Below are 27,274 nucleotides of genomic sequence, written 5' to 3'. Positions count from 1 at the left end.
CATCTCCTGCCTGGAGGGGAGATAAGAAGGTAGAGGGGATTAGAAGCTGGCGAAATGGACACAAAAAGAGAGAGTAGAGGGAGGGAGTGGGCTGACTCATTAGGGGGAGAGTAACTGGGAGTATGTAGCAAGGTGTATATAAGCTTTTGTGTGAGAGACTGACTTGATTTGTAAGCTTTCACTTAAAGCACAATAAAAATTACTTAAAAAAAAAAAAGTAGATGGAAGAAATACAGACTTATTGTACCAAAAAGAATTGGTCAACATTCAGCCATTTCAGGAGGTACCATATGATCAAGAACCAACAATACTGAAAGAAGAAGTCAGAGCTGCACTGAAGACAATGGCAAAAACAAGCCTTCAGGAATTGATGGAATACCAATTGAGATGTTTCAACAAACTGATGCAGTGCTGGAAGCACTCACTCATCTATGTCAAGAAATTTGAAGACAGCTACCTGGCCAACCTGGAAGAGATCCATATTTGTGCCCATTCCAAAGAAAGGTGATCCAATGGAATGCAGAAATTATTGAACAATATCATTAATATCACATGCAAGTAAAGTCATGCTGAAGATAATTCAAAAAAGGTTGCAGCAGTACATGGTCAGGGAACTGCGAGAAATTCAAGCCGGATTCAGACGAGGATGTGGAACTAGGGATATCATTGCTGATGTCAGATGCATCTTGGCTGAAAGCAGAGAATACCAGAAACATATTTATCTGTATTTTATTGACTCTGCAAAGGCGTTTGACTGTGTGGATCATAACAAATTATGGATAACATTGAGAAGAATGGAAATTCCAGAACACTTAACTGTGCTTGTGTACATAGATTAAGAGGCAGTCGTTCAAACAGAACAAGGAGATACTGCATGTTTTAAAATCAGGAAAAGTGTGTGTCAGATTTTTATCTTTCACCATACTTATTCAATCTGTATGCTGAGCAAATAATTCAAGAAACCGTACTATATGAAAAAGAATGTGGTGTCAGGATTGGAGGACAAATGAAAAACCTGCAATATGCAGGTGACACAACATTGCTTGCTGAAAGTGAAGAGGACTTGAAGCAGTTACTGATGAATGGATTACACTTCAACATAAAGAAAACAAAAATCCTCACAACTGGACCAATAAGCAACATCATGATAAACAGAGAAGATATTGAAGTTGTAAAGGATTTAATTTTATTTGGATCCGCAATCAATGTCCATGGAAGCAGCAGTCAGGAAATCAAATGAGATATTGCACTGGGCAAACCTGCTGCAAAAGACCTCTTTAAAGTGTTGAAAAGCAAAGATGTCACCTTGAAGACTAAGGTGCACCTGACCCAAGTATCACTTTATATGCATGTGAAATCTGAACAATGAATAAGGAAGACCAAAGAAGAATCAATGCCTTTGAATTATGGTGTTGGTGAAGAATATTGAATATACCATGGACTGCCGGAAGAATGAACAAATCTGTTTTGGAAAATGTACAGCTAGAATGCTGCTTAGAAGCAAGGATGGTGAGACTTGATATCACATACTTTGGACCTGTTATCAGGAGGGACAAGTCCCTGGAGAAGGATATCATGTTTGGCAAAGGAAAGCATCAGTGAAAAAGAGGAGGATCCTCAATGAGATGGATTGACACTGTGACTGCAAAAAAAAAAAGATGGGCTCAAACATAGCAATGATTGTGTGGATGGCACAGGACCAGGCAGCGGTGGTTCCTTCTGTTTTACATAGGGTAGCTATGAGTCAGAACCCACTCCACAGCACCTAACAACAACAGATATGTATATAATGGGGTTCAAGGTGAAGGCGAGGGCAAGAAGCTGTTGGTGGGATATTAATTCTAATTTGCATCTGTGTAACTTTACATTTACAAAGCATTTCACATGTGGGATTTGATTCCATCCTCATATCAACCCTGTGAAGTAGAGTCAGGAAAGGCTTTATCTCTTTTTCATAGGGAGTTGATTGAGACTTGGCTTGAGATACTCTCCAAGTTCACTCAGATAGGAAATGACAGACACTCAACAAATATGCTTGATAAGTTAAGCACATACTCTCGACTGAGCATTGTACTAGGTGGTGTGGCAGCATGCAAAAAAAGAGAGAAATCACTCATTTCTGTTCCCATGTAGCCTTAAGTCTGGGCTCAGGAAGATCAAACACACTGTGATTTATCCGATGTGATTTATCTTCCAAACAGTGTTAGACTGTTTACTACATTCACAAAGCAACATATTGGTAAAAGTGAATAAATTTTGCCCATAGGTACCCAGGAGGCAAAAAGTAAAAATGTCATTAAAGCAAAGTGGGATTAACAGGTATATTAGGGCTCCTCTGGTGGTAAGAGGTTCCCAGCTCAAACTGACTTCAGTACAAAAGGACATTCACCAGCTCACAGACCTGATAAAGATTTTTAAACATTTCAAAAATAAGCTCTCAGGGTTTAAGCGGTGTCAGCAGAAATTCATGACTTTCTCTGGCTTAATTTTATTAAGCCCATGGGGGGCTCTCGGCATTTGCTGGTAATCTGGCCACAGATACTCTTTCTAGTTCCTGCAAACTCAGCCCTCCCAGTGGGAAAAGAAAGTACCTCTTTGCTGGTGGTCTCCAAGAGAGTCTTGGGTTCTGTGCTTGTCTCTGAACCAATCACTGTGGCTAAGGGAGTGCTCTGATTGGCCAGGCTTAGTTCACATGCTCACTCTCAGGTAGGGGTGGAGTCAGCCCCACCAGAATAGCTTGGTGGGGAGGCGGGGGTGCGCGGCAGGGAAGCGAAGCAAAGGCTGGTTTCCCAGAAGAAAACAGAGGTGTCCCTGCTAGAAGGCAGAATGGATGTCCGAAATGCAAAACAAATGCTCATTATTACAGGATAAGATTCCTGAAGAAAATAATTGTGTTACAAATTTTGAAGGAGGTATTTGAGTTTGTTTTTAATCCTATGGAATTCTGGGCTGGTAGAGAGTCAGAATGACTGGAAAGCAACTGTTTTAGGCTGGGTCCTCTAGAGAAGCAAAACCAGTAAAGCTTATAAAAATATATATAGACAGAGAGATTTATATAAAGGAAATGGCTCATGTGGTTGTAGAGGCTGGAATGTCCCAAGCCTGTGGGTCAGGATAGAGACTTCTTCTGATTCATGTAGCCACAGGTGCTGGTGAACCCAAGATCAGCAGGTCAGAGAGCAGGGCTCTTGCTCACAGGCTGCAAAGATCGGTGAATCTGAAGATCGGCAGGCAAGACTGCAGGTAAGCTGCTAGCTCGAGTCCCAAGAATTGGAGGTCAGATGAACAGGAGCCAGCTGCAGGATCTAGTGTGAGCAAAAAGCCCCCAAGCCTTGCCAGGATGTCTGCTTATATTGAATGCAGGCTGTATGTCCAAGGAAACTCCCTTTCAACTGATTGGCTACTCATAACAGATCCCATCATGGGGGTGATCACATATCAAATCAAAACATGGAAACGATCACATTATACAACTGCGTATGAGAGTCATGGCCTAGCCAAGCTGACACACTAGCTTAACTACCACAGCAACTATCAACAACAGAGAGTTGGTGCAGGCATACCCTGCAGAGCATTTATTTGAGTTTTATACTTAACTTTTCCTTTCCTTTAAGTCTCACAGAAGGAGCCCTGGTAGGGCAATTATTAAGACTTGGATGCTAATTAGAAGGTTGGTGGTTCAAACCCATCCAGCTGCTCTGTCAGAGAAAGACCTGGAGATCTGCTCCCGTAAAATTATAGCCTAGAAAACCCTATGGGGCAGTTCTGCTTTGTCACACCAGGTTTCTATGATTAGAAATCAATGACACACAATGACAAATCTTATAGGCAATATTTCTTCATGCAGGGATCCCTGAATTGAGACTCATCATCTCCTTATGATTTGTGCCTTTTCTGGTCTCTGCCCTGCTGAAGCCAGGGGTCTGGGTAGGGACTAAGTGATCCGTGGCATATAGAGAGAAAGGATAAACCCAAAGACGGCCTTTCAAACTCCCTCCCAGCCAATCATTGGCTTTTTGTGGTAACTCCCCCCCCATTTAAGGCTGCATTTAACTAACTAAACAGTTGCCCTCAAGTCGATTTCAAATTCATAGCGATCCCATGTGTTGCAGAGTAGAACCTCACTCCATAGGGTTTTTAATGGCTGCTTTTTCAGACGGTGATCACCATGCCTTTCTTCTAAGGCGCCTTCGAGTGGGTTCGAACTGCCAACTTTTTGGTTAGTAGTTGAGCATTTAACCATTTGTGCCACCCAGGGACTCCTAGGCTGCATTTAATAACCTAATGGTAACCTGTTACTGAAGTGGCAAGAGCAGCCCCTAGCCCTCCCCACTCCCATTCCCTTACCAACCCCAGTTAGACTCTCACCTCCTTTCAGGTTTGCATTTTCTCTTTTCCACAGAGGTTTCCAACTAGAAAAAAATTCCCTCTACTCTCTATTGTTTCAACAATTCTTCATCCCATTCTCTTAACCCTGCCTCTCACCAATCACATCCATCTGACTAGTAGCTACGCTCCCCTCCCCTGTGACGTTGAATTTTGGAGAATGGTCACATGTTGCAAAGTCCTGATGTAGAGCGAGAACACCCCACTTCCTGCTCTCAGTGTCCTTTATCTCTCCAGGTACCCTCTCCATAGCTCGGAAGCCAGGATGGTAAGAATCCCAGAGGAGAGCATTTGCAAAGTGCTCTGACTGCTTTGATAAAATTGATGATGTAAATGGAAACATTTCTTGCAACTGCTCTAGCCTATAAGAAAAAAAAAAAAAGTTGTGTAAATGTAATGACTCACCATTTAACAAATAATGAAGATCCTTTGTAATTTTAAATATTATTTCACAAGAGATTTCTTTTCCAGCAGTAAAAACTAGAATGCTTGACTTGAAATGTTTAAAAAATAAATACTTCTTGAAAACTAAAGATACAAGAGAAAGATTAGTTCAAAGGACTAATGGACCACAACTACCACAGCCTCTACCAGACTGAGTCCAGTACAACTAGATAGTGCCCAGCTACCACCACTGACTGCTCTAGCAGGGATCACAATAAAGTGTCCCACACCGAGCTAGAGAAAAATGTAGAACAAAATTCTAACTCACAAAAAAAAAGACCAGACTGGCTGACCTGACAGACACTGGAGAAACCCCAAGAGTATGGCCCCTGGACACCCTTTTAACTAAGTAATGAAGTCACTCCTAAGGTTCATCTTTCAGCCAAAGATTAGACAGGCCCATAAAACAAAACGAGACTAAAAAGGCATACAAGCGCAGGGGCAAGGGCTAGGAGACAGAAGGGGACAGGAAAGCTGTTAATAGGGAACTCAAGGTCGAGAAGGGAGAGTGCTGACATGTCACGGGGTTGTTAACCAATGTCATAAAACAATATGTGTACTAACTGTTTGATGAGAAGCTAGTTTGTTGCGTAAACCTTCATCTAAAGTACAATAAAAAATAATGATAATAAATAAATACTTCTTGATATCTTTAAAGTAGCACTTTCATTATCAATGATTGATTTAATATCTTGTTTAATGTTTCTAGCGTCTCTCCTAAAAGGTTTGAAACATGCCAATATTGTGCTCCTGCATGACATAATCCACACCAAAGAGACACTGACATTCGTTTTTGAATACATGGTGAGTTGCTCCAGAATTTTACAAAGTATAATGAAAAATCCTAACACTTATATAATGAATCTCTTAATATTTTATGGCATGATAAAACTTTCATTACAATGTGAAAGTATCATAGAAATTTTCATTATTATGGTTAGTAGAGCCTTATTGTTTTTGCACCCACTCTTTTGTCCTGCTTCTTTACCTACTACTTTTGCTATTCTCTGCCCCTTCATCAACAATAATAAATAAACATTTTGAGTTCACATCCTAAATAAGACTTTTGTATTTTAAAATCTATTTTTGATCACTGTCTGAGGAGAACTTAACATCTTTTCAGTTCACAAGGAAGACATAAGTCACAGAGTTTTTTGTTTTTGTCTTTGTTTTTTTAATTGTATAGAAGCTTACTAAAGAGCAATTCGTTTTGTATTTTGGCAAGAAAAAAATATTCAAATAAGCAGAAAGATATAAGGTTCTGTGTACTTGACTTTCCACCAAGGACACTTGGAGGGTGAAAAAAAACACAGTGTTGTGTTCAGTGGCATCCATTTAAAACGAGCATCTCTGTGCCCAGAAACAGGATTCCTTCTAAGAGCAGCCACATTAGAAAGACACGTCATGGCTGCCCTCAGCAGTTGAGTCTCAGAAAACCTGGTTATGTTCCATTTGCACCTTATTGCCAAAAATTCTGAGCTTCATAATACCTTCTAACAGCCAAGTCTATGTTCTGCTTTAGAATGACTATCCAAACGCCACTAACTTCACTCTCTTTCTCCACCGTTTTGTTTAGGACACAGACCTGGCCCAGTATATGTCTCACCATCTGGGAGGGCTTCACCCTCACAATGTCAGGGTAAGTATTTAAGGATCAGGACCCTCTTATATTTCACCCACAGCAAGAGAATTTTGAAACAGACAGCCATCACAAAGTTCCATAAGGCTGGATAAGAAGATAGACATCATTGATAGTCTAGAGAGAAGTTAAAAAAAAAAAAAAAAGATCCCCTTCAAGATACAGAACAATGTCTAGTTGTTCTCTGGACAGCCTAACTCTGTGTGTCATTCACTGCCATCATGCAGTTGTATCTTTAGAAGTATAAACCAATTGAAGAGAATTACGTCAAAAGGAAAGAAGTGAAGCTAGGTCATCGTTAAATAAGTGCTTTCTTCATGGCAGACTACTGTGATAAACTTTGCATGATACTTCTTACTTACCCACTAGAATGAGCAAACAAACTCCCTTTGTTCAATCTTAATCAGTTACCCTTTTACCTGTTCTATCGATCAGTTCCTGTTATACATATGGGACCAACTTCCATTTTTCCAGCCACTAAAAAAAAAAAACTAGGATAGAAATAATAATAAACTCTTAACTAGCTGTGTTTACACATCTGTTATAATTTTTAGAAACCATTCGTATTTCATACTTTTTATACCCTAAGGTTTTACTGGCATTGATTATTAATTAGCTCTTAAAATAGCCATGAGATTTGTACATGTGTTCATTCATTTAACAAATATTCATGTATTCACTTATTCATTCAAGAAATATTTATTGAGTACTTAGTACTATATTCTGGTCTATGGTTTCAACAAAGAATAAGTTGTGTTTCTTTTTTTCAGTAAGTTTAGTAAGTGAGAAACTTAGTGGACAGTAAGTCCAGTAGGAGATACAGACAATTAAGTGGGCAGTGAGAAGCAAAGCAAAGCAATGGTTATGACCATGTTAAGTATGAATTCTGTGGGACCACATAGTGGGGGGACCTAATCCAGTCTTGGAGGCAAGGGGGAAAGGAACACTTGAGAGATAAGGGGTTGAGAAGAGTGAAAAAAATATTAAAATAGCTAAATGGGCAATGGCAAAAAACCAAAAAAAAAACAGCAGAGAGAGCTAATTGGGGAAACTAAAAGGGAATGTCTTGTAGTGTGGTAAGGACCCATTCAATTATCTGCATGATCATGGGATTTCTTTTTATGGAAGTGCTTAGCAATTCAAATAGAGGAGCAGGGAAAGTAGACAGTTGTATTAATCTAGGGTTGGGGTTTTGCCAAATACATGAGAGGGAAAGACAATTGGGCAAGAGAGTTGACGAGATTGTCAAGAAAGCGGTTAAAGTGATAGTCAGTGACTTCTAACCTGAGTCTAATCGGAAGGAAGGAAGCGAAGATAGACAGGTTGCTGATAGCTAGGGAAAGGGTAGAAGGGTCAAGGAATGAGAGGTGTTGATTAAATAGAAGAACAGTTGAAGAAAGAAGAACTGTGAGAAAGACTGAGAAAAAGTTTTCAGGCTTTAGTGACTATCACATACAAGATACTGTGCTAAATGCTTAGAAGGATCAAAAGACGTAGAAGTCATGATTCCTGTTCTCAAGGGACTTACAGCCAAAAACAGGAGATAAGAAATTACCTAAGCATACCAACACTACACAGGACATTTGTGAATAATGGCAAGTAAGAAATAAGAGCAGTTCTGTAGATGTGCAAAGAAGTCACATCTCTCCTAGTCTTAAGGGGTTTCATTAAGCCAGGCCTTAAAAGATGCATTGCATTTCAAGAGGCTGGAATAGGGGAAGGTGTTACAGGAAGAGGAAAAGTCTTCAGCCAAGGCTCGGAGAAGGGAAGTCAAGAATGTGTTCAATGAAGAGCATCCCAGAGTCAGGGACTGTGAGGGTTAGAAAAAAATGGCGTTTTTTCAATCTGCAGGTTCTGATCTATTAGTGAGTTATGAAATTGATTTGGTGGTTAGCAACCAGCATTTTTTAAAATGAAATACAATGAGTGTGAAGAAAATAGAACATACTAGAGTGCATCACACTTAGTAAGAGTAAGTACTGTATTATTTTGTGCAAATTTTTGTTCCAGCTGCAATGGTACTTATATTTATATATAGATATGAATACTAAATATATGTATATTTCATACTATGGGTTACAGTGTGTTTTTTTTTTTAAAAAAAAAAAACCTTGAAAAACACTCGGCTGGTCTAACTTCTTTACTTTGCAAAAGAGGAAACCAAAGTTTGAATAGGCAAATATTTTGCCTGAGGTTCTAGAACCAGACTTTGTCATTGCTAAAAGTGATGCTTGGTTAAAATTCCTCTTCACTAATGCCATACTATGTCTCTGGTCTGTCAGGCAGAAACACAGAGTGTATTAGTGAAGCAGGGTACATAAATCTGGGGAAACAGACAGAGCAAGTGGCTGAGACCCTCACTTTCTAAGAAATAATGGACTTTATTCTTAGACAGTAGAGTCATTAAAGGGGTTTGAGTTAAGAGAGAATGGCATAACCAGGGGGAATTTATATAACCGTGGTCTGTGGAGTGGATTAAAGAGAGGAAGAGACTGGAGCCAGTTTCCAGTTAGGAGTTTATTGATGTGGTCTAGCCCAGTGCTTCTCAAACTTCAATGAGCAGACAAATGACCGGGTTATATGAGTCAATAAGTCTAGGGTGAGGGCTGGGCTTCTACATTTCTAACATGAGCCAAGGTGATGCAGGTGCTGCTAGTAGAGGACCAAACTTTGAGTAGCAAGAGAGTAGGGAGAAGTAATAAAGACCAAATTATGGTAGTGACAGTAAGAATGGAATGAATGGAACCTATGTGAAAAACAGTAACAAAGAAGAGTTCAGCCAGGACTTAGTGATTAACTGAGTGTGAAGAGGGAAAGGATGGGCCCAAACATGATTGATTTTGAGTTTGATTACCGAAACCCATTGCCGATGAGTGGATACTAACTCACAGTGACCCTGTAGGACAGAGTAGAACTGCCCCATAGGGTTTCCAAGGCTGTAATCTTTACAGAAGCGAACTGCTACATGTTTCTCCTGGGGAGCAGCTGGTGGATTAGAACTGCCAACATTTCAGTTAGCAGCCAAGTGCTTAACCTCTGTATGACCAGGACTTTTTTTTTTTTTTTTAACAATTTTTATTGTCCTTTAAGTGAAAGTTTACAAATCAAGTCAGTCTCTCACATATAAATTTATGTACACATTACTACATACTCCCACTTACTCTCCCCCTAATGAGTCAGCCTGCTCCCTCCTTCCAGTCTCTCCTTTCGTGACTGTTTTGCCAGTTTCTAACCCCCTCTACCCTCCCATCTCCCCTCTAAACAGGAGATGCCAACATAGTCTCAAGTGTCCACCTGATACAAGTAGCTCACTCCTCATCAGCATCTCTCTCCAACCCATTGTCCAGTCCAATTCATGTCTGATGAGTTGTCTTCGGGAATGGTTCCTATCCTGGGCCAACAGAAGGTTTGGGGACCATGACTGTCGGGATTCTTCTAGTCTTAGTCAGACCATTAAGTCTGGTCTTTTTATGAGAATTTGGGGTCTGCATTCCACTGTTCTCCTGCTCCCTCAGGGGTTCTCTCTTGTACTCCCTGTCAGGGTAGTCATCGGTTGTGGCCAGGAACCATCTAGTTCTTCTGGTCTCAGGATGATGTAAGTCTTTAGTTCATATGGCCCTTTCTGTCTTTTGGGCTCATAATTACCTTGTGACCTTGGTGTTCTTCATTCTCCTTTGATCCAGGTGGGTTAAGACCAATTGATACATCTTAGGTGGTCGCTTGTTAGCATTTAAGACCCCAGACACTATACTTCAAAGTGGGATGCAGAATGTTTTCTTAATAGAATTTGTTTTGCCAATTGACTTAGAAGTCCCCTTAAGCCATAGTCCCCAAACCCCCGCCCTTGCTCCGCTGACCTTTGAAGCATTCAGTTTATTCAGGAAACTTCTTTGCTTTTTGTCCAGTCCAGTTGAACTGACTTTCCCAGGGCTCCTTCTGAGTTTGATTAACCAGGAGAACTATAGCTCTAGTAATAGAAATAGGGGAAGAAGTTTGTTTAAAGAGGAAGAGCCCTGTTTCAGACATATTGAGCTTCTAGTTCAGGTGGGATATCCAAATGGAAACGAGGGGCAAAAAAGAAGATAAATGCTCAGGAGGGAGATAGGAGCTGGCGAGTTTGTAGTTAAGAATAAGAGAATGGATAACCAAAAAAGCAATCATACAAAGTAAAGAGGATTGATGACAGAACTTTGCCTTCAGGGGATGAGAAGAGGAACAGGGTAGCAGAGGACAAAAGGAAGCTGCTTTTAGGAATGGAGAGGATTCAGAAAAATATATTGCCATGGAAGTCAAAAGAAGAGACCATTTCAATAAAGCATGATTGAGCATATCACAAGCATCTGGAATACAACTGAAAATCAGTCTTGACAGCAAGGAATTTATAGATTTGTGAGGGATATACTAATAAATAGATGAAGTTATTAGGGGTTGTCATGGATTGAATTGTGTCCCCCCAAAATATCTGTCAATTTGGCTAGGCCATGATTCCCAGTATTGTGTGATTTTGTCATCAGATGTGATTTTCCTGTGTGATATAAATCCTACCTCTATGATATTAATGAGGAAAGACCCAATCTACAATATTAGATTGTGTTTTAAGCCAATCTCTTTTGAGATATAAAAGAGAGAAGTAAGCAGAGAGACAGGGGAAACCTCGCATCACCAAGAAAGCAATGCCGGGAGCAGAATACACCCTTTAGACCCGAGATTTTTGCACTGAGAGGCTCCTAGATTGGGGAAGATTGATGACAAGGACCTTCCCCCAGAACTGACAGAGAAAGCCTTTCCCTGGAACCAGCACCCTGGATATGGACTTCTAGCCTCCTAAACTATGAGAGAAGAGATTTCTCTTTGTTAAAGTCATTCTCCTGTGGTATTTCTGTTATAGCAGCACTAGATAGCTAAGATAGGGGCATATGGAAGCACAAAGAAAGAAGTTATGCAATCTAAACAGGTGGGAGTAGGGATGATGTTCCCTACAGTGGAAGCAGCAGTGAAAATGCTGTGATGCCAGAGAGGATGTGGTATATTCCAAGAAGTGGAAGTAAGTCAGTAAGACCGGAGTTTAGAACAGAAGCCCTGGTGACACAGTGGTTAAGCTCTCAGCTGCTAACTGAAAGCTTAACCACTGTGTCACCAGGGCTTCCGTAGATGTGGCAGTCTGCTTTCATAAAAATTACAGCCTTGGAAACCCTATGGGGCAGTTCTACTCCATTCTGTAGGGTCGCTATGAGTCAGAATTGAATTGATGGCAGTGAGTTTGGAGTTTAGAATAACACCATTGTTAGGGGTTAGAGATGAGGCTTGAGAGGAAGTAGGAAACAGAGTGTGAAGGGAGAAGGGCCCAGGTAGGTCATGCTATTCCATATGAGGAGCCATTAACTGGTTTTAATTAAAGAGGTAACAAATTCAGATTTTCTTTTTTAAGGTTCACTCTGGTGACAGTGTGGTGAATAGATTGGAGGAAGGGCAGTGCATCTTCCTGAAATGGTCTATTCTCCTGACCCCACACTCTCCTTATTTTTTCCTCCCAAGCCATATACTTCCATAGTAGCCTTCTCAGCCTTTACTCATTCCCTAAATGTTGGTATCTGATGGGGTTCCATTCTCGATGGTGAGGCTAATCAGGAGAACAGTGGTACAAATGTGAGACAATAGTGGAGAAAAGCGGAGAGATACATTATCAATTAGCCAGAATTGTTGGGAGAAGGAAGAGGCAACAGTGAGAAGATTTTTCTGGCTTTGGGTATTAAGATAGATGATGGTACCATTCACTGAAACAGAAAAACAGGAGGAAAAATGGATTTGGAGGGATATGCCATAGAGAGTTAAGTTTTAAGCATGCTGAGTTTGAGGTGATTATGTGATGTCGAGGTGACCTTCAGATTATATGGGCCTAAAGTTTAGGAAAGAGATTGGAGTTGGAGATAAAAGTTTTGAAATCATTAGATTATAATTATTAATTGAAGCAATGTCAGTGGATATGATAGCTGAGAGAGACTACATAGAGTGATGAGAAGAAGGTCAAGGCTAGAACCCTAAGGAATATCAATATGTTAAACACTGGTAGAGGAACTGGAACCTATAAAAAGAACAGGGAGTAGGAGAAAAAATTGGAGATTGTGGTGCCAAGGGGAGAGAGAGCTTCAGGAAGGGAGAGACAATCAACAATGCCAAATGCTGTAAAGATAAGGAAAGAGAAGTATCCATAGGATTTCATGGCAACAGCATTGGTGACTACATTTGGAATAAAGTGATCATCAGAGAAGCCATTTTATGGTGTGATGAATTTCACATTTCAGAGGACGACCAGTTCCATATGATGGCAAGATCCAGTGTGTGACCACGGGAGTGAGTGGCTAAAGTGGATTAGAGAAGATCATTAGAGCTGAGGAGGTTTCCTGAAGTTGGTTTCATGGGCACTGATGTCATGAAGCAACAGCTGTGAACCAGGAGCCAGTCTTCAGTGAATGATGGAGAGTAATTGGGAGTTTAGTGGACGACAGTAAAAACAGGGTAGAGGAACATGTAACTGGATGGCATGAAAGTCCAAGAGACAGGGATTTTTACTGAAGGATGGAGTATAATGGTTTTGAAGTAGTATTAGGGAGTGAGGAGACAAGTGACCCAACCTTTCAGTGACTCAAAAGCATGAGGAAGTTGAAGAAAAACTAGCATCTACTTGAGAGTGCTATAGGGAAGCAGTGAACTCAGGATCTCATTTAAGGAAAGAAGCCAGAAGGAAAGTCATCAGAGAGGTTAGGTTGTAGGGAATTTTTAAACAATGATTGAGGAGTGGAGAGTGAACATCGAAAAAGTTTGGGTTAAGTGAGAGGAAGCACAGAGCCGTATGGAAATGAGTTTATGGTTGAAAAATGTTTATCACAGAGGCCTATATTTTGATTAGTGACCAAGGAAGACAGGATGGAGATCATAGTGAGGTTAGCCTGTTTCCAGTTTCTAATACAACAAGTTCCAAGGATCTCTAGTGGGTGGAAGGACACAGGCTTCCCTATGAGGAGTTGGTGCTGACTGATCTGATTGTGTTTTTGAGGAACCCCTAGCCCAGGTGGCACTAGCCCAGTGGAATTATTCCCAAGAGCCTCATTGTGTTGGAAACAGCACCAACCCCCAGGGTATGGGAAGCCTTTCTGGAAAAAAGTCACCCACATCTGTCTTGATGTTGACTGAGAAAACGTCACTGGACTTGGTTATATCATGAGGAAGTAACTAGTGAAGCTTCAGCAGTGTTGAAGGAAGAGTCCAGGTTGCAAGGGATGAAAGAGTGAGTGGGTGGTGAGGTTAGTCAGCACAGACTGCAGTTTTGAGAAGTGTGGCTATGCAATACCAGACCTTAACACCTCAGTGGGTTACCGTGTACAAATGCTTGTCTATGTATGTGGAGGCAGAGAGGAAAGGAATAGAAGTGCAAGAAAGCAGGAGGTGAGTATGACTAATTAGTGAAAACAGTATATGCTTGGGACATGAAAGATGTTTCAGGCTGACCCACTAAGAGGCTCATCTCTGACTGAGCCAGCTGACTCCTTCCCTGTCAGTTTTAAATTTTCTGTCTTTTCTCCAGTTTCTTAGGAGGCTGTAGTGGAGCCAGGCAGGTCTGAATTTGAGTCCTGGCCCTGACTCTTTCTAGACATGTTTCTAAAGCTTCTTTGAGCCCTAGTTTTCTTATCTGTAAAGCAAGGACAAGCATAGCTGCCTCACAGGGTTGTATTGAGGATTACAAAAGACAGTCAGCATTTAATAACGTTATTTTTCTCTTTGTTCTTTCATCTCTATCCTGCAACTGTCTCCACCTTTCTACCTTTTGTCTCTTATCTGTCTCCAATTCTCTCTTTATTCCTTTCACATTGAAAAACATATTTTAAAACACATATTATAGCATCTTCTCTTTTACTTGGAATTTAAGTTCATACTTTATATTGTCTTTCCCATGAACATTTAGATTTACAACCAAGTGCAGGGCTTAAATATCAGTATATGAATTTTGTGCTCTGGTAGCCTAGTGGTATGGCAAATGGTAAAATGAACAGTGTGTGTGTTTGAAGCACCAGAGAGAGTACTGGGGAGACTCATAGAGCCACTGAACATTTGAAGTAGGAGTCACAAAACATTCTTAACTTTCTTAAGTGGGTTGTGCACCTGATGTGGGACCTAAGTGGCACGTCCACAGCCACAGTTGTGCTGTGACAGGTAAATTCTCCAGGTTCCTGTTTCAGTATCAGCCCATGCTATTCATTAACTTGGCTCTATTGTCTCCATGCCATTGTTAACTCAGTACAGGTCCTAGCATCTCTGAAGTTCCTAGTTTCCAAGATGCGATGGGAAAAGATTTAGTCACACAGCTCTGCATCTGTCATTTTGCCTATGTCACCAGGAATGCTGCAGCTGGCTCTGTCTTTTCTAAACTGCCAGAACATATTCTCAGTTGGCATAGACCTTTCACTAACATTGGTGTTTGAATTCTCAATTGTCAGTAGCATTGGAAAATAGCAAGACACTTGGAATACTAAGCATTCTTTCATTCCTTAAACTTATATATTGGTAGAAATCTAATAGTGTCTTTGGTTTCTGTGCCTCGTACCCACATGAAACATTTTTAAATTTGGTCCCAGAATGTATTTTTCCTGTTTTTTTTTCCCCCTTCTCTTTCTTCTCTTTTCCCTGTACTGTTTATTCCTTTTTCTCTTTCAATTTTTTTTTTTGGCAGGGGGAAGGTGGCAGGAAGAGATCTAATTTCTTTTGGTTTCTTTTTTAATCTGTACTATGTATTTCACTTGTTTTCAACTTTGAACTTAAGACTTTAAAAATAGGTTTAAAAAGATAATGAGTCCTTTATTTCCTATTCTCCATCTAAGGATATATTTCCCAGTCTAGTCTCTTTGTGTAGTGTTTTTTAAAGAGTTTCGTATCAGAGAGGCTGGAAAACTTAAACAGTTGTAACCTTAAAATATAATTTCCAGGTCAACTTTGATCTTAAATGCCAATTCCATTTGTGGGGAAATAATTTTTTTTTAATATTTCACATTTAAATCAATAACTAGTGTTCCAAATGGAACTTCAAAGTCTCACTTTAGATTTTTAAGGAAGAGTAATTGCTTCTTTATCAAAGAAATGAGACACCAGGATAAGCTAGAATCCCTTTGTTTGGAACATGGTCGAGTTGCTTGCCTTTCCTCGTGCTTTTTTTTCTCTCTCTCTCACTGAATGTAAAATCTTCATTTATTTTTAGTTTCTCCAGAGACACTTTTTACTATATTCTTTCAGATGACTGTTTTTGATTTAGAGGGGAAATCAACGTATAGTGGCTCAAATCTGCTTAGTATGGTATTCATTCCTTCCAGCTTTTCACGTTTCAACTTTTGCGGGGCCTGGCATACATCCACCACCAACACGTTCTTCACAGGGACCTGAAACCTCAGAACTTACTCATCAGTCACCTGGGAGAGCTCAAACTGGCTGATTTTGGTAAGTCGGCCCTTGGGTCTCCTTCTGGGCTGTGAACAATGATGCTTCTGTGTGCACATGTTTAAAGCATTGACTAGGCCTGGTCTTTGAAAACTGGAGGCCAGAGGAGCATGATGCTTTGTGGGGATGTCAAACTACCATATAGGAAGCGTGAGGCAAGAAACGAGGAGATTGGTAGCTTCTTAGGATTCCATCAAGACCCCATCCAATCAGATGCCCAAAACTTGGGCATCCTTATATCCCACTGCTATTTTTGATATGGTGATATCTGTAGAGTGAATTGTACTTAGTAGGTTTCACTAAATGTGAGTGGATATACAAATTCTATCAGAATAGATCAAGGTTATCCCAGGATGACAAAATAAAGGATATCTCTGTGTAATAATTTCATCTCTTCTACTAGATGGTAAACATTTTGAGGGCAGAGCCTGGGTCTGTTTTTGCTTATCGCTGTATCCCTAGTGCCTGGCACCACAGCAGGTGCTCAGTAAGTTTTTGTTGAAAACTGGTTCCACCTGGGCAGAGGAATCTTTCCTCTTTGTTTGACATACATCAAACAGTGATACTATACCTACAGCATTTTATTCTGAGATAGAGGCTTTCATCCTGACATGTAAGCATTTAGCAGACATTTATCAATTCCCCACAACAGAAAACTCATCTATTGAGTTCCTTTCTAGCTATACAAAAAACAAACCCATTGCTCATGAATCAATTCTGACTCACAGTGACCCTATAGAACAGAGTAGAACTGCCCAGAGGGTTTCCAAGGAGCAGCTGTTGGATTTGAACTGCTGACCTTTTTGGTTGGCAGCCATAGCATTTAACCAGTATGCTACCAGGGCTCCCTTCTAGCTATAGATCATGTGATTCTATGAAATAAGTGGCTGACTGACCAAAAAAAAAAAAAAAAAAACTCATTTTGCAGAGGAGCCCTTGAGAGAGACTCATAAGGTCCTACTAAACTAATTTGGATTAACAGTCTCCACTCTTAAAAACTGCGTGTTCCTGGACTGCAAAAATGAAGGGCAACCATATTAAAACAGAGCTCAGTTGCTGTAATAGAGACCCAAAACTAGAGAGGCTTAAACAATTTAGAAGCTTAACTTCCCCTCACATAACAGTCCAACCTAAGCAGTTCAGGGTTTGTATGGTGGCCCTGCAGTGTCTTGGTCCAGGTTCCTCTGGTCATGAGGCCCCACCATCCCTAGGGTATTGCCTCAACTGCCTATTTCAAGATGGCTGCCACCTTCTTCTCACTTCAGCCCAGAGGAAAGAGAAAAGGGAAGCGGAACATTTGACCCCTCCATTAAGGACGTAATCTGGAAATGCACACATCACTTCTACTCATATCATATAAGCAAGAACTCAGTCACCTGACCACACCTAGGTGCCACAAAGGCCACATCTAATTGCAAATCAGGCCAATTATAGAGAAATTCCCTAGATGAAATGGTGCATGGGGGGCAAAATAGCTGAGTAGTTCTATTAAAAACACCCAAAGTTTGTACATTATTTTTAAAATGTTGTTTACCAGTTATACCCTCCCTGGTAGAATGCACCACTATGTCTCTGCAGCATGTCCCAGGACAAAGGGTTCTGTGCTTTTCCCCTTTGGACAGGTCTTGCTCGGGCCAAGTGCATTCTCAGTCAGACATATTCTTCAGAAGTTGTAACTCTCTGGTACCGCCCTCCAGATGCCTTGCTGGGAGCCACTGAATATTCCTCCGAGCTGGAAATATGGTAAGAACCAGTACCAAGAAAATGTGAGTCATCCCATTCATGAGGGTTGCTTTATCATCCATATGACGTTTTTAATAATAGTTCTAATAATGACAATCACTAATATTTGTACACAGAAACATAAAAGGCTTTAATACATATTTTATTTAGTGTTTGCAATCATTCTATGACTTTTTACAGTTAAAGATTCTGAGAGCTAGAGAGGACTTGCCCAAAGCATCTTCTGAATCTGATGCTCTTTCTACCATGCCCCTCCTCGTAGTTCTCTTCAATCCTTGGTCTTTTCTTCTCCTTTACGCCATGTCCTCAGAGGAACACACGTATACCCCCAAACGACAGATACACACACAACATACATGCATGCACACTCACACATGCCCAAACACAGTTCAGAGCCTACTGAAAAGAGCATACAGTCCAAGACTCAGGAGATCTGAATTTCTAATCAAATACTCTTGATTATGTTATTTTGAAGAAGTCACATATTCTGTTCGTGTCTATATGTTTCTTTATTTTTTAAATGAGAGTAATAAACTCTCCCCATGAAGAGTTAAATGGGCCTGTAGTGCAAGGATAAGAACCAGACAGGTGCTATAGAGCAGAACCAGGTCACTGAGGAGCCTCTCAAATTTATAAGGTACGGTAGTAAGTGCGGGATCTCAGGCACTCATCATCCTACAACAGTGGTGTTAACATTATCTGGATCTTATTCCTGGAGTTATCCCAGTCATTTAGGGGTCACAGCTAGATGTGTGGTGACTTTGAATTCATTGCCAACCCCTCAAAGGGATGCCGTAAGGATTGTTGTTGTTTGTTAGGTGCCGTCAATTCCAACTCATAGTGACCCTCTGTACAACAGAAGGAAACACTGCCCGGTTCTGCGCCATCCTCAAAATCATTGCTATGTTTGAGACCATTGTTGCAGCCACCATGTCAATCCATCTCATTGAGGGTCTTCCTCTCTTTTGCTGACCCTCTGCTTTACCAAGCATGATGTCCTTCTCCAGGGATTGATTCCTCCTGGTAACATGTCCAAAGTATGTGAGACCAAGTCTTGCTATCCTCCCTTCTAAGGAGCATTCTGGCTGTATTTCTTCCCAGACAGATTTGTTCATTCTTCTGGCAGTCCATGGCATATTCAATATTCTTTGCCAACACCATGATTCAAAGGCATCAGTTCTTTCTGGGTCTTCCTTTATTCATTGTCCAGCTTTTGCATGCATATGAAGCGATTGAGAATACCATCGTTTGGATCAGGCACACCTTAGTCCTAAAAGTGACATCTTTGTTTTTTTAACACTTTTAAAGAGATCTTTTGCAGCAGATTTGCCCAACCAATGCGTCACTTGATTTTGTAACTATTGCTTCCATGGACATTGATTGTGGATCCATGTAAAATGAAATCCTGCTGTAAGGATTAAATATAGTAAAATACATGGGCTTCTTGTAGTTCTTTAGAAGAAAGGGGTTATGGAAACAAAAGTCCCTTTTTTTTTTTAATAAATAATAGATTTTTTAAAAAATTGTATAATAGAGTTCTAAAATGCAAAAGTAGGCTTTTGGATTTCCCAAAGAATCGAGAAAGGTTGCAGAAATTTTCGTCCAGAGTATATGGAGTCCTTGATTTCCTGATACCCAGTATCATTTCTAGAAATATCACCTACTAGTCAAAACCCTCCTGAAACTGTCAGCTCACACTGCTCTGAACTGGCACTTCAAAGGCCTTCCGCAGGCTCTGAATTTCTCAGCTATTAATGATCATTTCCTACTCGGGCTTCAAGGACAGGGTGAAGCTTCTACCCGCCACTTTAAAATTTTGTTTTATTATGGAAATTTTAAAACATTCAAATATATGTAAGCAACTAGTCATTCTCAACCAGGGGCAATTTTGCTCCGCAGGGGACATTTGGCAATGTTTGGAGGTTTTTTTGTTTTTTTGGTTGTCACAACTGGGTGGGGAGTGCTACTGGCATCTAGTGGGTAAAGGCCAGGGATGTTTCTAAACCTACTACAATGCCAAGGACAGCCCTTCACAACAAGGAATTGTCCAGCCCAAAATGTCAATAGTGTCAGGATTGAGAAACCGTGTTGTAGATTACGAAGTATAGTAAAGTGAACTCCGTGAACCCACCACCAACTATCAGAACTACAGCGTAGTCAATACTGTTGCGTGTGCTTTCCTATCCACCTGCCTCTCCATCAGAGGTAACGTCTACCCTGAAATTTTGGTCATCATTCCCTTACCCTTTTTAAAAATATTTTTTACATTTTTTGTGTTTTCTAAATAACACATTGTTTTGTTTTTCTCTGCTTTTGAGCTTTTATAAAAATGGTATCACATTGTTTTTAGTCTTTTGTGGTTTTTCTTTTTTCACTCAATATACTTTTTTTTTCCTTTGTAATCAGTATAGTAGAAACTTTACTTGCCAGTCTATATTGACTCAGCCATCAGAGGGCTCATATAATGGAGAAACTTTATGAGTACAACTCATCCTTTCTTTCTTTCTTTTTTTTGACTTTTTATAACTTTGCTGAGGTATAATTGATATTCAATAAATTGCCCATATATCTGAAGTATGCAGTTTGATAAGTTTTGACAAACGAATACATCAGTGAAACCAACACCAGAAGCAATGTAATAAACATAATCATTGGCCCCCCAAATTTCCTCATGCGCCTTTGTAGTTCCTAACTTCCCCCACTTCTTCTCCAGGCACCCACTGACCAGCTTTCTGTTACTATAGACTAGTTTGCATTTCTTAAACTTTTATATAAATGGAATTATACAGCATGTACTCTTTTTTGTCTAGTTTCTTTCTCTGAGCACAATTATTTTAAGATTCATCCATGGTGTTGTCTGTATCAGTAGTTTATTCCTTTTTATTGCTGTATACTATTCCAGTGTATGAACATACTGTACCACAATTTGTTTATCCATTCACCAGTTGATAAACATTTGAGTTGTTCCCAGTTTTGGGCTGCTAGATGTAAAGCTGCTATTTCTATTCATGTACAAGTCTTTGTGTGGACATATGTTTTCATTTCTCTTGGGTAAATACCTAGGTGTGAGATGGCTGAGTCATATCGCAGATGTATGCTTAACTTTGTGTGTGTGTTTGTACTTTAGGTCAAACTTTACAGAGCAAATTAGTTTCTTATTTAAAAATTTGTATACAAATTGTTTTGTGCCGTTGGTTGCAATCCCTGCAGTATCTTGGCGCTCTCCTCCTTTCCACCCCTGTTTCCCTGTTTCCATTTGTCCAGTTTTCCTGTCCCTTCCTGCCTTCTCATCTTTGATTTTGAATAGGTGTTGCCCATTCAGTCTTACATATTTGACTGATCTAAGAAGCACATAGCTTTAGTTCTGAGTTAGCAGAGTGTCCCAGGCCATAGTCTTGTGGGGTCTTCCAGTGTCTGTCAGATCGGTAAGTCTGGTCTTTTTTCATGAATTTGAATTTTGTTCTACATTTTTCTCCTGCTCTGTCCAGGAGCCGCTATTGTGATCCTTGTCATAAAGGTCAGTGGTGGTAGCCAGACACCATCTAGCTCTTCTGGGCTCAGGCTGGTGGAGGCTGTGGTCCATGTGGTCCATGTGGCTGTGGTCCACTTAGTCCAGTGGACTAATATTTTCCTGGTGTGTTTGATTTTCTTCACTCTCCTTTGCTCTAAACATGATGGGACATTAGATGTACCTTAGATGGCTGCGTGCAAGCTTTTAAGACCCCAGACACTACACTCCAAAATAAAATGTAGAATTTTTTTTTATGAACTATGTTATACCAATTGATCAGAATGTCCCCTGAGACCATGATCCCCAGCCCTCACTCAATATGTTTTTAAGATTTATCAATGCTGATCTGTGTAGCTACAATTTATTTTCTGTTGATGAACACTTCAGTTTGTTTTTTGTTTTGTTTTGTTTGTTTTTGCTTTGTGAACATTCTTGGTATTTATATTTAAGGATTTCTATAGGGTACTTACCTTGGAGTAGGTTTGCTATGTCACAGGGTATGTGAATATTCAAGTTCATAAGATAGTGCCAAATTGTTTTCCAAAGTGGTTGTAACAACTTACATACCAGCAATGTATTACATAGTCCCGTTATCCACATCCTTACCAATGTTATATCAAATTTCTTAATTGTTGCTAATCAAGTGGGTAGAACAGTATCATGTTGTAATGTTAATTTGCACTTCCCTAATTACTAATGAACCTGGACATCTTTTCATGGGTTTGCTGTTTGTGTTTCACTTCTAGGAAATATCTGTCCATGTCTTCTGCTCCATTTTCAGTTGTGAGCTCTCTTTCGATTCATAAGAGTTCTTCATATATTTAGGATACCAATCTTTTATCGGTTATGTATGTTGCAAGTAGCCTCTCCCAGTTTGTGGTTTATGTCGTCTCATCTTTGTGCTGTATTTTTGAACAAAAGTTCTTAATTTTAATAATGCTGACCTTATCCGCCATTTCTTCTATGGTTAGCCCTTTTTGTTTCTTGTTTTAAAAATCATTCCTTCCTTGAAGTCACAAAAGTTGTGAAGTTTTTCCTTTCACTTTGAGTCTTTAATATGTTGGGAATTGACTCTTGTATATATTAGCCAGTTGTCTCACCCCACTGTCTTCACTGAGCAACCATGCCAAATCACTCATATGTCAAGTTCCCATAAATACATAAATCTATTTCTAGGTTCTCTATTCTGTTCAGCTGGGGTCAATTTATCTGTCCCTGTACCAATGCCCCACTATATGAATTTTTATAACTTTATAATAATGTTTGATATCTGGTAGGACAAGTCTCCTTACCCACTGATCTTTTTCTTCAGTAATATTTTTACTATTTTCCCCCCTGTGATTTTTCATATAAATTTTAGATTCAGTGTTTCAAGTTTTACGAAAAATCCTTCTGGGATTTTCTTTAAAATTGCATGGAAATTACTGAATGAGGATAACTAACATCTTTATAATATTGTCTTCCGATTTTTGAACATGGTATATCTCTCCATCTGTTATTCCTTAATGCCTTTTAGTAAAGTTTTATCAGTTTCTCCCTAAGATGTTACACATCCTATTTTAGATCTATTCCTGGATGTGATATTTTTATTACTATTGTACATTGTATCTTTTATTTTTAAAATACATTTTCTGTTTTGATTGGGTATATATAAATGTAGTTGATTCTTATTTATTGATATCATATTCATCCACCTTTCTAAACTCTCTTATTATTTCTAGTATTAAGTAAATGGAGCCCTGGTGGCACAGTGGTTAAGAGCTTCGCAGCTAACCAAAAGGTTGGCAGTTCGAATCCACCAGCCGCTCCTTGGAAACCCTATCGGGGCAATTCTACTCTGTCCTATAGTGTTGCTATGAATTGGAGTTGACTTGATGGCAATGGGTTTTTTGTTTTGTTATTAAATGTATAGCCATTTCATCCATAATGACAATTTGTTTTTCTTCTTTTTCCAATAATTTTACTTTGTATTTTTTTTTTTTTTTTTACCTTATCTGCCTTATTGCACTGGGTAGAAACTCCAGTCCAATGTTGAATAGAAGTAGTGACACTAGGCATTCTTTTCCATTCTTCTCTTGTTCCAGAAACCAAAGGAATTGCTCCTAATAGTCACCATTTAGAAACATTTTTGCTGTATGATTTTTATAAATACCCTTTATCAGGTTAATTATGTTTCCTTCTATTTTTATTTTGCTAGGAGTGTTTATCTTAAATGTGTGATGAAAGTTATTAATTTTTTTGTCATCTGTTGGGATAATCTTATGGTTTCCTATTTCAATTCTCTAACGCAGTGAATTACTTTATAGATTTCCTGATTGCAGTCCATAACCCAACTTGATGTACATCCTTTTTTATACAACATTGGATTCCATTTGCTAATATATTGAGCTGGGAAGTATTTCTTTTTTCTTATTACCTGGGAAAGTTTGAATAGATTGTATATTTGCCTTCTCTACTCTCTTTTTTTTGGCGGGGGGACCAGTTTTGCCAAAAATCTATTTTATAAGTCTTGTCAAAGGAAACACTTTGAGCTTCGTTGATCCTCTCTATTGTTAATCCTTATTTTCTATTGTATTAATTTCTACTCATGGCTTCATTCTGTCCTTCCTTGTACATTGTCCTCCACCCTTACCTATTAAAAACCTGTTGCCTTCAAGTTGATTCCAACTCATAGTGAACCTATAGGGCTTCACTAAATGTCTAAAGTTTGCCCCATGTTGCTTTAATTTTCAATTTTTTTTTTTAGTTGGGAAATATACCATACATCTAAAGAGCGTTTGAACATATATATATATATAATACATGTTTTTAACAATAACAAAGTAAAAACCATGAACTCAGATTATAAAATAAATTATTGCCAGTATCTGAGTAATTTGTTTTATGTCTCTTCCAGACATTGGCCAGAGGTAATCACTGTTCTATCTTTTATCATGGTCATTCCTTGCTTTTGTCTATAGTTTTACCACCTACATACACATGCCTAAAGAAAAATAGTTTCACCTATTTTTTAACTTAACGCAAAGGGAGTCAGTCTATGGGTGATCTTTTGTGACTTGCTTCTCTCACTCAAAATCATGTCCGTAGAGTCATTCATATTGAATCGTGTGCTGGTACTTCACTCACTTTTATTTCATTGCTATATAGTTCTCCACTGTATGAATATGTAGCAATCAGTTGTCAACTCTACCATTGATGGATATTTGGATTGCTTTTAGTTTTTTTTTTGTTATTGTGAATAATACTGCTATCAACATTTTTGTACCTGCTTCCTGGTGCAGAGAGAGAAGATTTTCCACCCAGGAGTGGAATTGTTAGGTCATAGATTATACATTTGGCCAGCTTTAGTTGATACTGTTATACTGTTTTCAAAGGTAGTTGTAACAATTTACATTCTCACCATCGTTTATGAGAATTCCTCAATTTGTTTGATATCGTTTGATTTCTTTCTTTTAATTGTCATTCTTGAGGGATTATTATCGTATCTCATTGTGGTTTTAATTCGCACTTCCCTGATTAGTAACAAAATTGTGTGGTATTCCTGGAAAACAAAAATAACCTGAATCTAATCATGAGGAAATATTGATAATCCCAGTCTGAGGGACGTTCTGTGAAGTACCTGACCTCTGCTCTCTAAAAAGGTCAAGCTTTTAAAAGACAAAGAAACACTGAGGAACTGCTCCAGATAAAAGGAGACTAAAGAAACATGCCAACTAAATGCAATGCAAAGTCCTAGTTGGATCATTGGGGGAAAACAGAACTATAAGAATATTATTGGGACAATAGGTGAAATTTAAATATGGACAGTATCTTAGACAGTGGTATTGGATCAATGTTAAATTTCCTGATTTCGATAATTGTATCATGGTTATGTAAATAAGTGCCTTTATCCTGAGAATATATACACAGACGTATTTAGAGGTGAAGAGTCGTGATATCTGCAACTTGTTCTCCAATGATTAAAAAAAAAATAAAGAGATGGAATGATGAAGCAAAAGTAGCAAAATATTAGCAATTAGTGAATCTGGGTAAAAGGTATAAGAGTTCTTTCTACTATTCTTATAACTTTTTCATAAGTTTAAATTATATCAAAACAAAAAGTTACCCAAAATTTGAGAAAAACCTAGTTGTCACCAAAAATGGTGTGAAAAGCACTGGCCTAGTATATGATCATTTTGTAATTATTTCACGTGTGTTTGAGAAGAATGTATATTCCCGATTGTTGGATACAGGGCTTTACATACGTTCAAGGCTGTTAATTGTGCTATCCAAATCTTCTTTATATCATTTTAGTCTGTTTTACCTCAGTGAAAGGTATGTTGAAATCTTTTACTACATTGTTGATTTATCAAAATTCTTCCATTTTTCCTTTATATATTCGAAACTATTTTAATTAAGAGCAAATAAATTTAAAACTGTTCATTATTCCTTCTTGCACTTTAGACCTTATTTCTGGAATAATTTTCCTTTCTTCTGAAGTAAATCTTCTAGGATTTTCTTTAGGGTAGGCCTGTTGATGGCAAATTCTCTGTTTTCCTTTTCTGAAAATAAACTCTCATTGTTGAAAAGTAGTTTTGATGGGGGGTATAATTCTAGATTTGAGAGTTATTTTCTCTCAGAACTTTGAAGATGTAATTCCCCTGCCTTTTGTCTTGCATTGTTGTCGTCGAGAAGTTTGCTCTTAGCCTGATCACCTTTCTTTTGCAGGTAATTTCACTTTTTCTCTGGCTGCTTTTAAGAATTTTTTCTTTCCCTTGTTATTAGGCAGTTTTCACTATGATGTGCCTTATGTGGATTTCTTTTTACTTCCCCTGCTTAGTATGTACTGTGTTTCTTCTAATTATGAATTCAATATTTCTGTCACAATCACTTACTTTTGATTATTAAGTCTTTTCCATTCTCTCTATTCTGTATTTCTGGGGCTCCAATGAAAGATTATTAGATCTTATCTTTCTATTACCTATACCTCATTCTGTCTTTCATATTTCCTATCTCCTTAACTTTCTGTGCTCTATTCTTGGCAATTTCTTCAGCTCATCTACCAGTTCTTTAAGTCTCTCTTCAACTGTGTTATTCCTTGCCTTTTTACTATTGTTGTTGTTAGGTGCTGTCAAGTTGATTATCACTCATTGTAATTTCATGTATATGAGACCTTTTTACTACCACTAAAAACCCACTGCTGTTGAGTCAATTCTGACTCATAGCGACCCTACAGAACAGAGTAATGTATGATAAGTATTTCATGAAGTTAACCGTGAATAACAATGACATTTACAAAATAAAAATCCAAATTATAAGTTAAAATTCTTGTGGTTCATCACTCTGATTCATTCCATTATCTTTGTTCTTGCCTGGTAAAACTCGAAAAGTAATGTAGAAATAGAACAATAGCCATCTTCAAGTGGGTTTACTATATTTGTTCACTCTCAAAGTGATTGCTAGATATTAGGTGTTTACATTGGGATCTCCTCCCCCCCCCCTTTTTTTTTCTTTTCAGAGTGATAACAAGGGAAGTGGGTAGGGAGATTTCCAATTGACAAAGGAAAAAAAAATCCTGTTTTGCTAGGTTATGCAACCCCACAGGTTTCAAACTGAATGCCTTTGCAGGAGGCAGATGACGGGGGTAAGCATTAGAGTCTTTGTCTTAAAGAAACCAATTATAACTAGTAACACAAGAGCCTCTCATTCAGAATGAGCACTGGTAGCAGTTGTGCCAGTGGGGGGCCCAGAGCAAATGAACAGATTATGGAAAACGTACAAGTAGGGCACACTGGTTATTCCCAACCTTACAACCAACATTCTCTAATCTTCTAACATCTTTTCTTCTTTCACTGCTAGCTTTTCAGACCTTAAAATATTCCATAAGGGGTTTTTAATGAGAAAAACTCAATGTTTTAGGATGGTTATACTGGCTTTTAAAGAAGGATTTATTTTGATACACAGAGTTCTCTATTCAGAACTGAATTCAAAGCTGACGGTATTAGCACCTCTGAAAGTTGCTCCTGCTTAAGAAGTTCTTCACAGCCGGGTTTCTCACTGCCAACTTCCAAATATAAAGAGTAGCCCTT

The 27,274-nt window shown here is 38.9% G+C and overlaps 1 protein-coding gene across 1 annotated transcript in view; it reads left to right on the top strand.

Annotated features, from left to right (window-relative positions):
* CDK15 (cyclin dependent kinase 15) overlaps positions 1–27,274 on the top strand; it is a 104,016-nt gene that overhangs the window by 20,855 nt on the left and 55,887 nt on the right. The window contains exons 5-8 of the mRNA XM_064286807.1: positions 5,540–5,634; positions 6,407–6,469; positions 15,829–15,952; positions 17,575–17,695. Of these exons, the coding sequence (XP_064142877.1) occupies positions 5,540–5,634; positions 6,407–6,469; positions 15,829–15,952; positions 17,575–17,695 (403 nt within the window). The remainder of the gene's footprint in view (positions 1–5,539; positions 5,635–6,406; positions 6,470–15,828; positions 15,953–17,574; positions 17,696–27,274) is intronic.

Source organism: Loxodonta africana, chromosome 6 (genome assembly GCF_030014295.1).
Source record: "Loxodonta africana isolate mLoxAfr1 chromosome 6, mLoxAfr1.hap2, whole genome shotgun sequence".
NCBI classification, from domain to species: domain Eukaryota; kingdom Metazoa; phylum Chordata; class Mammalia; order Proboscidea; family Elephantidae; genus Loxodonta; species Loxodonta africana.
This window is presented reverse-complemented; position numbering and strand designations above follow the sequence as displayed.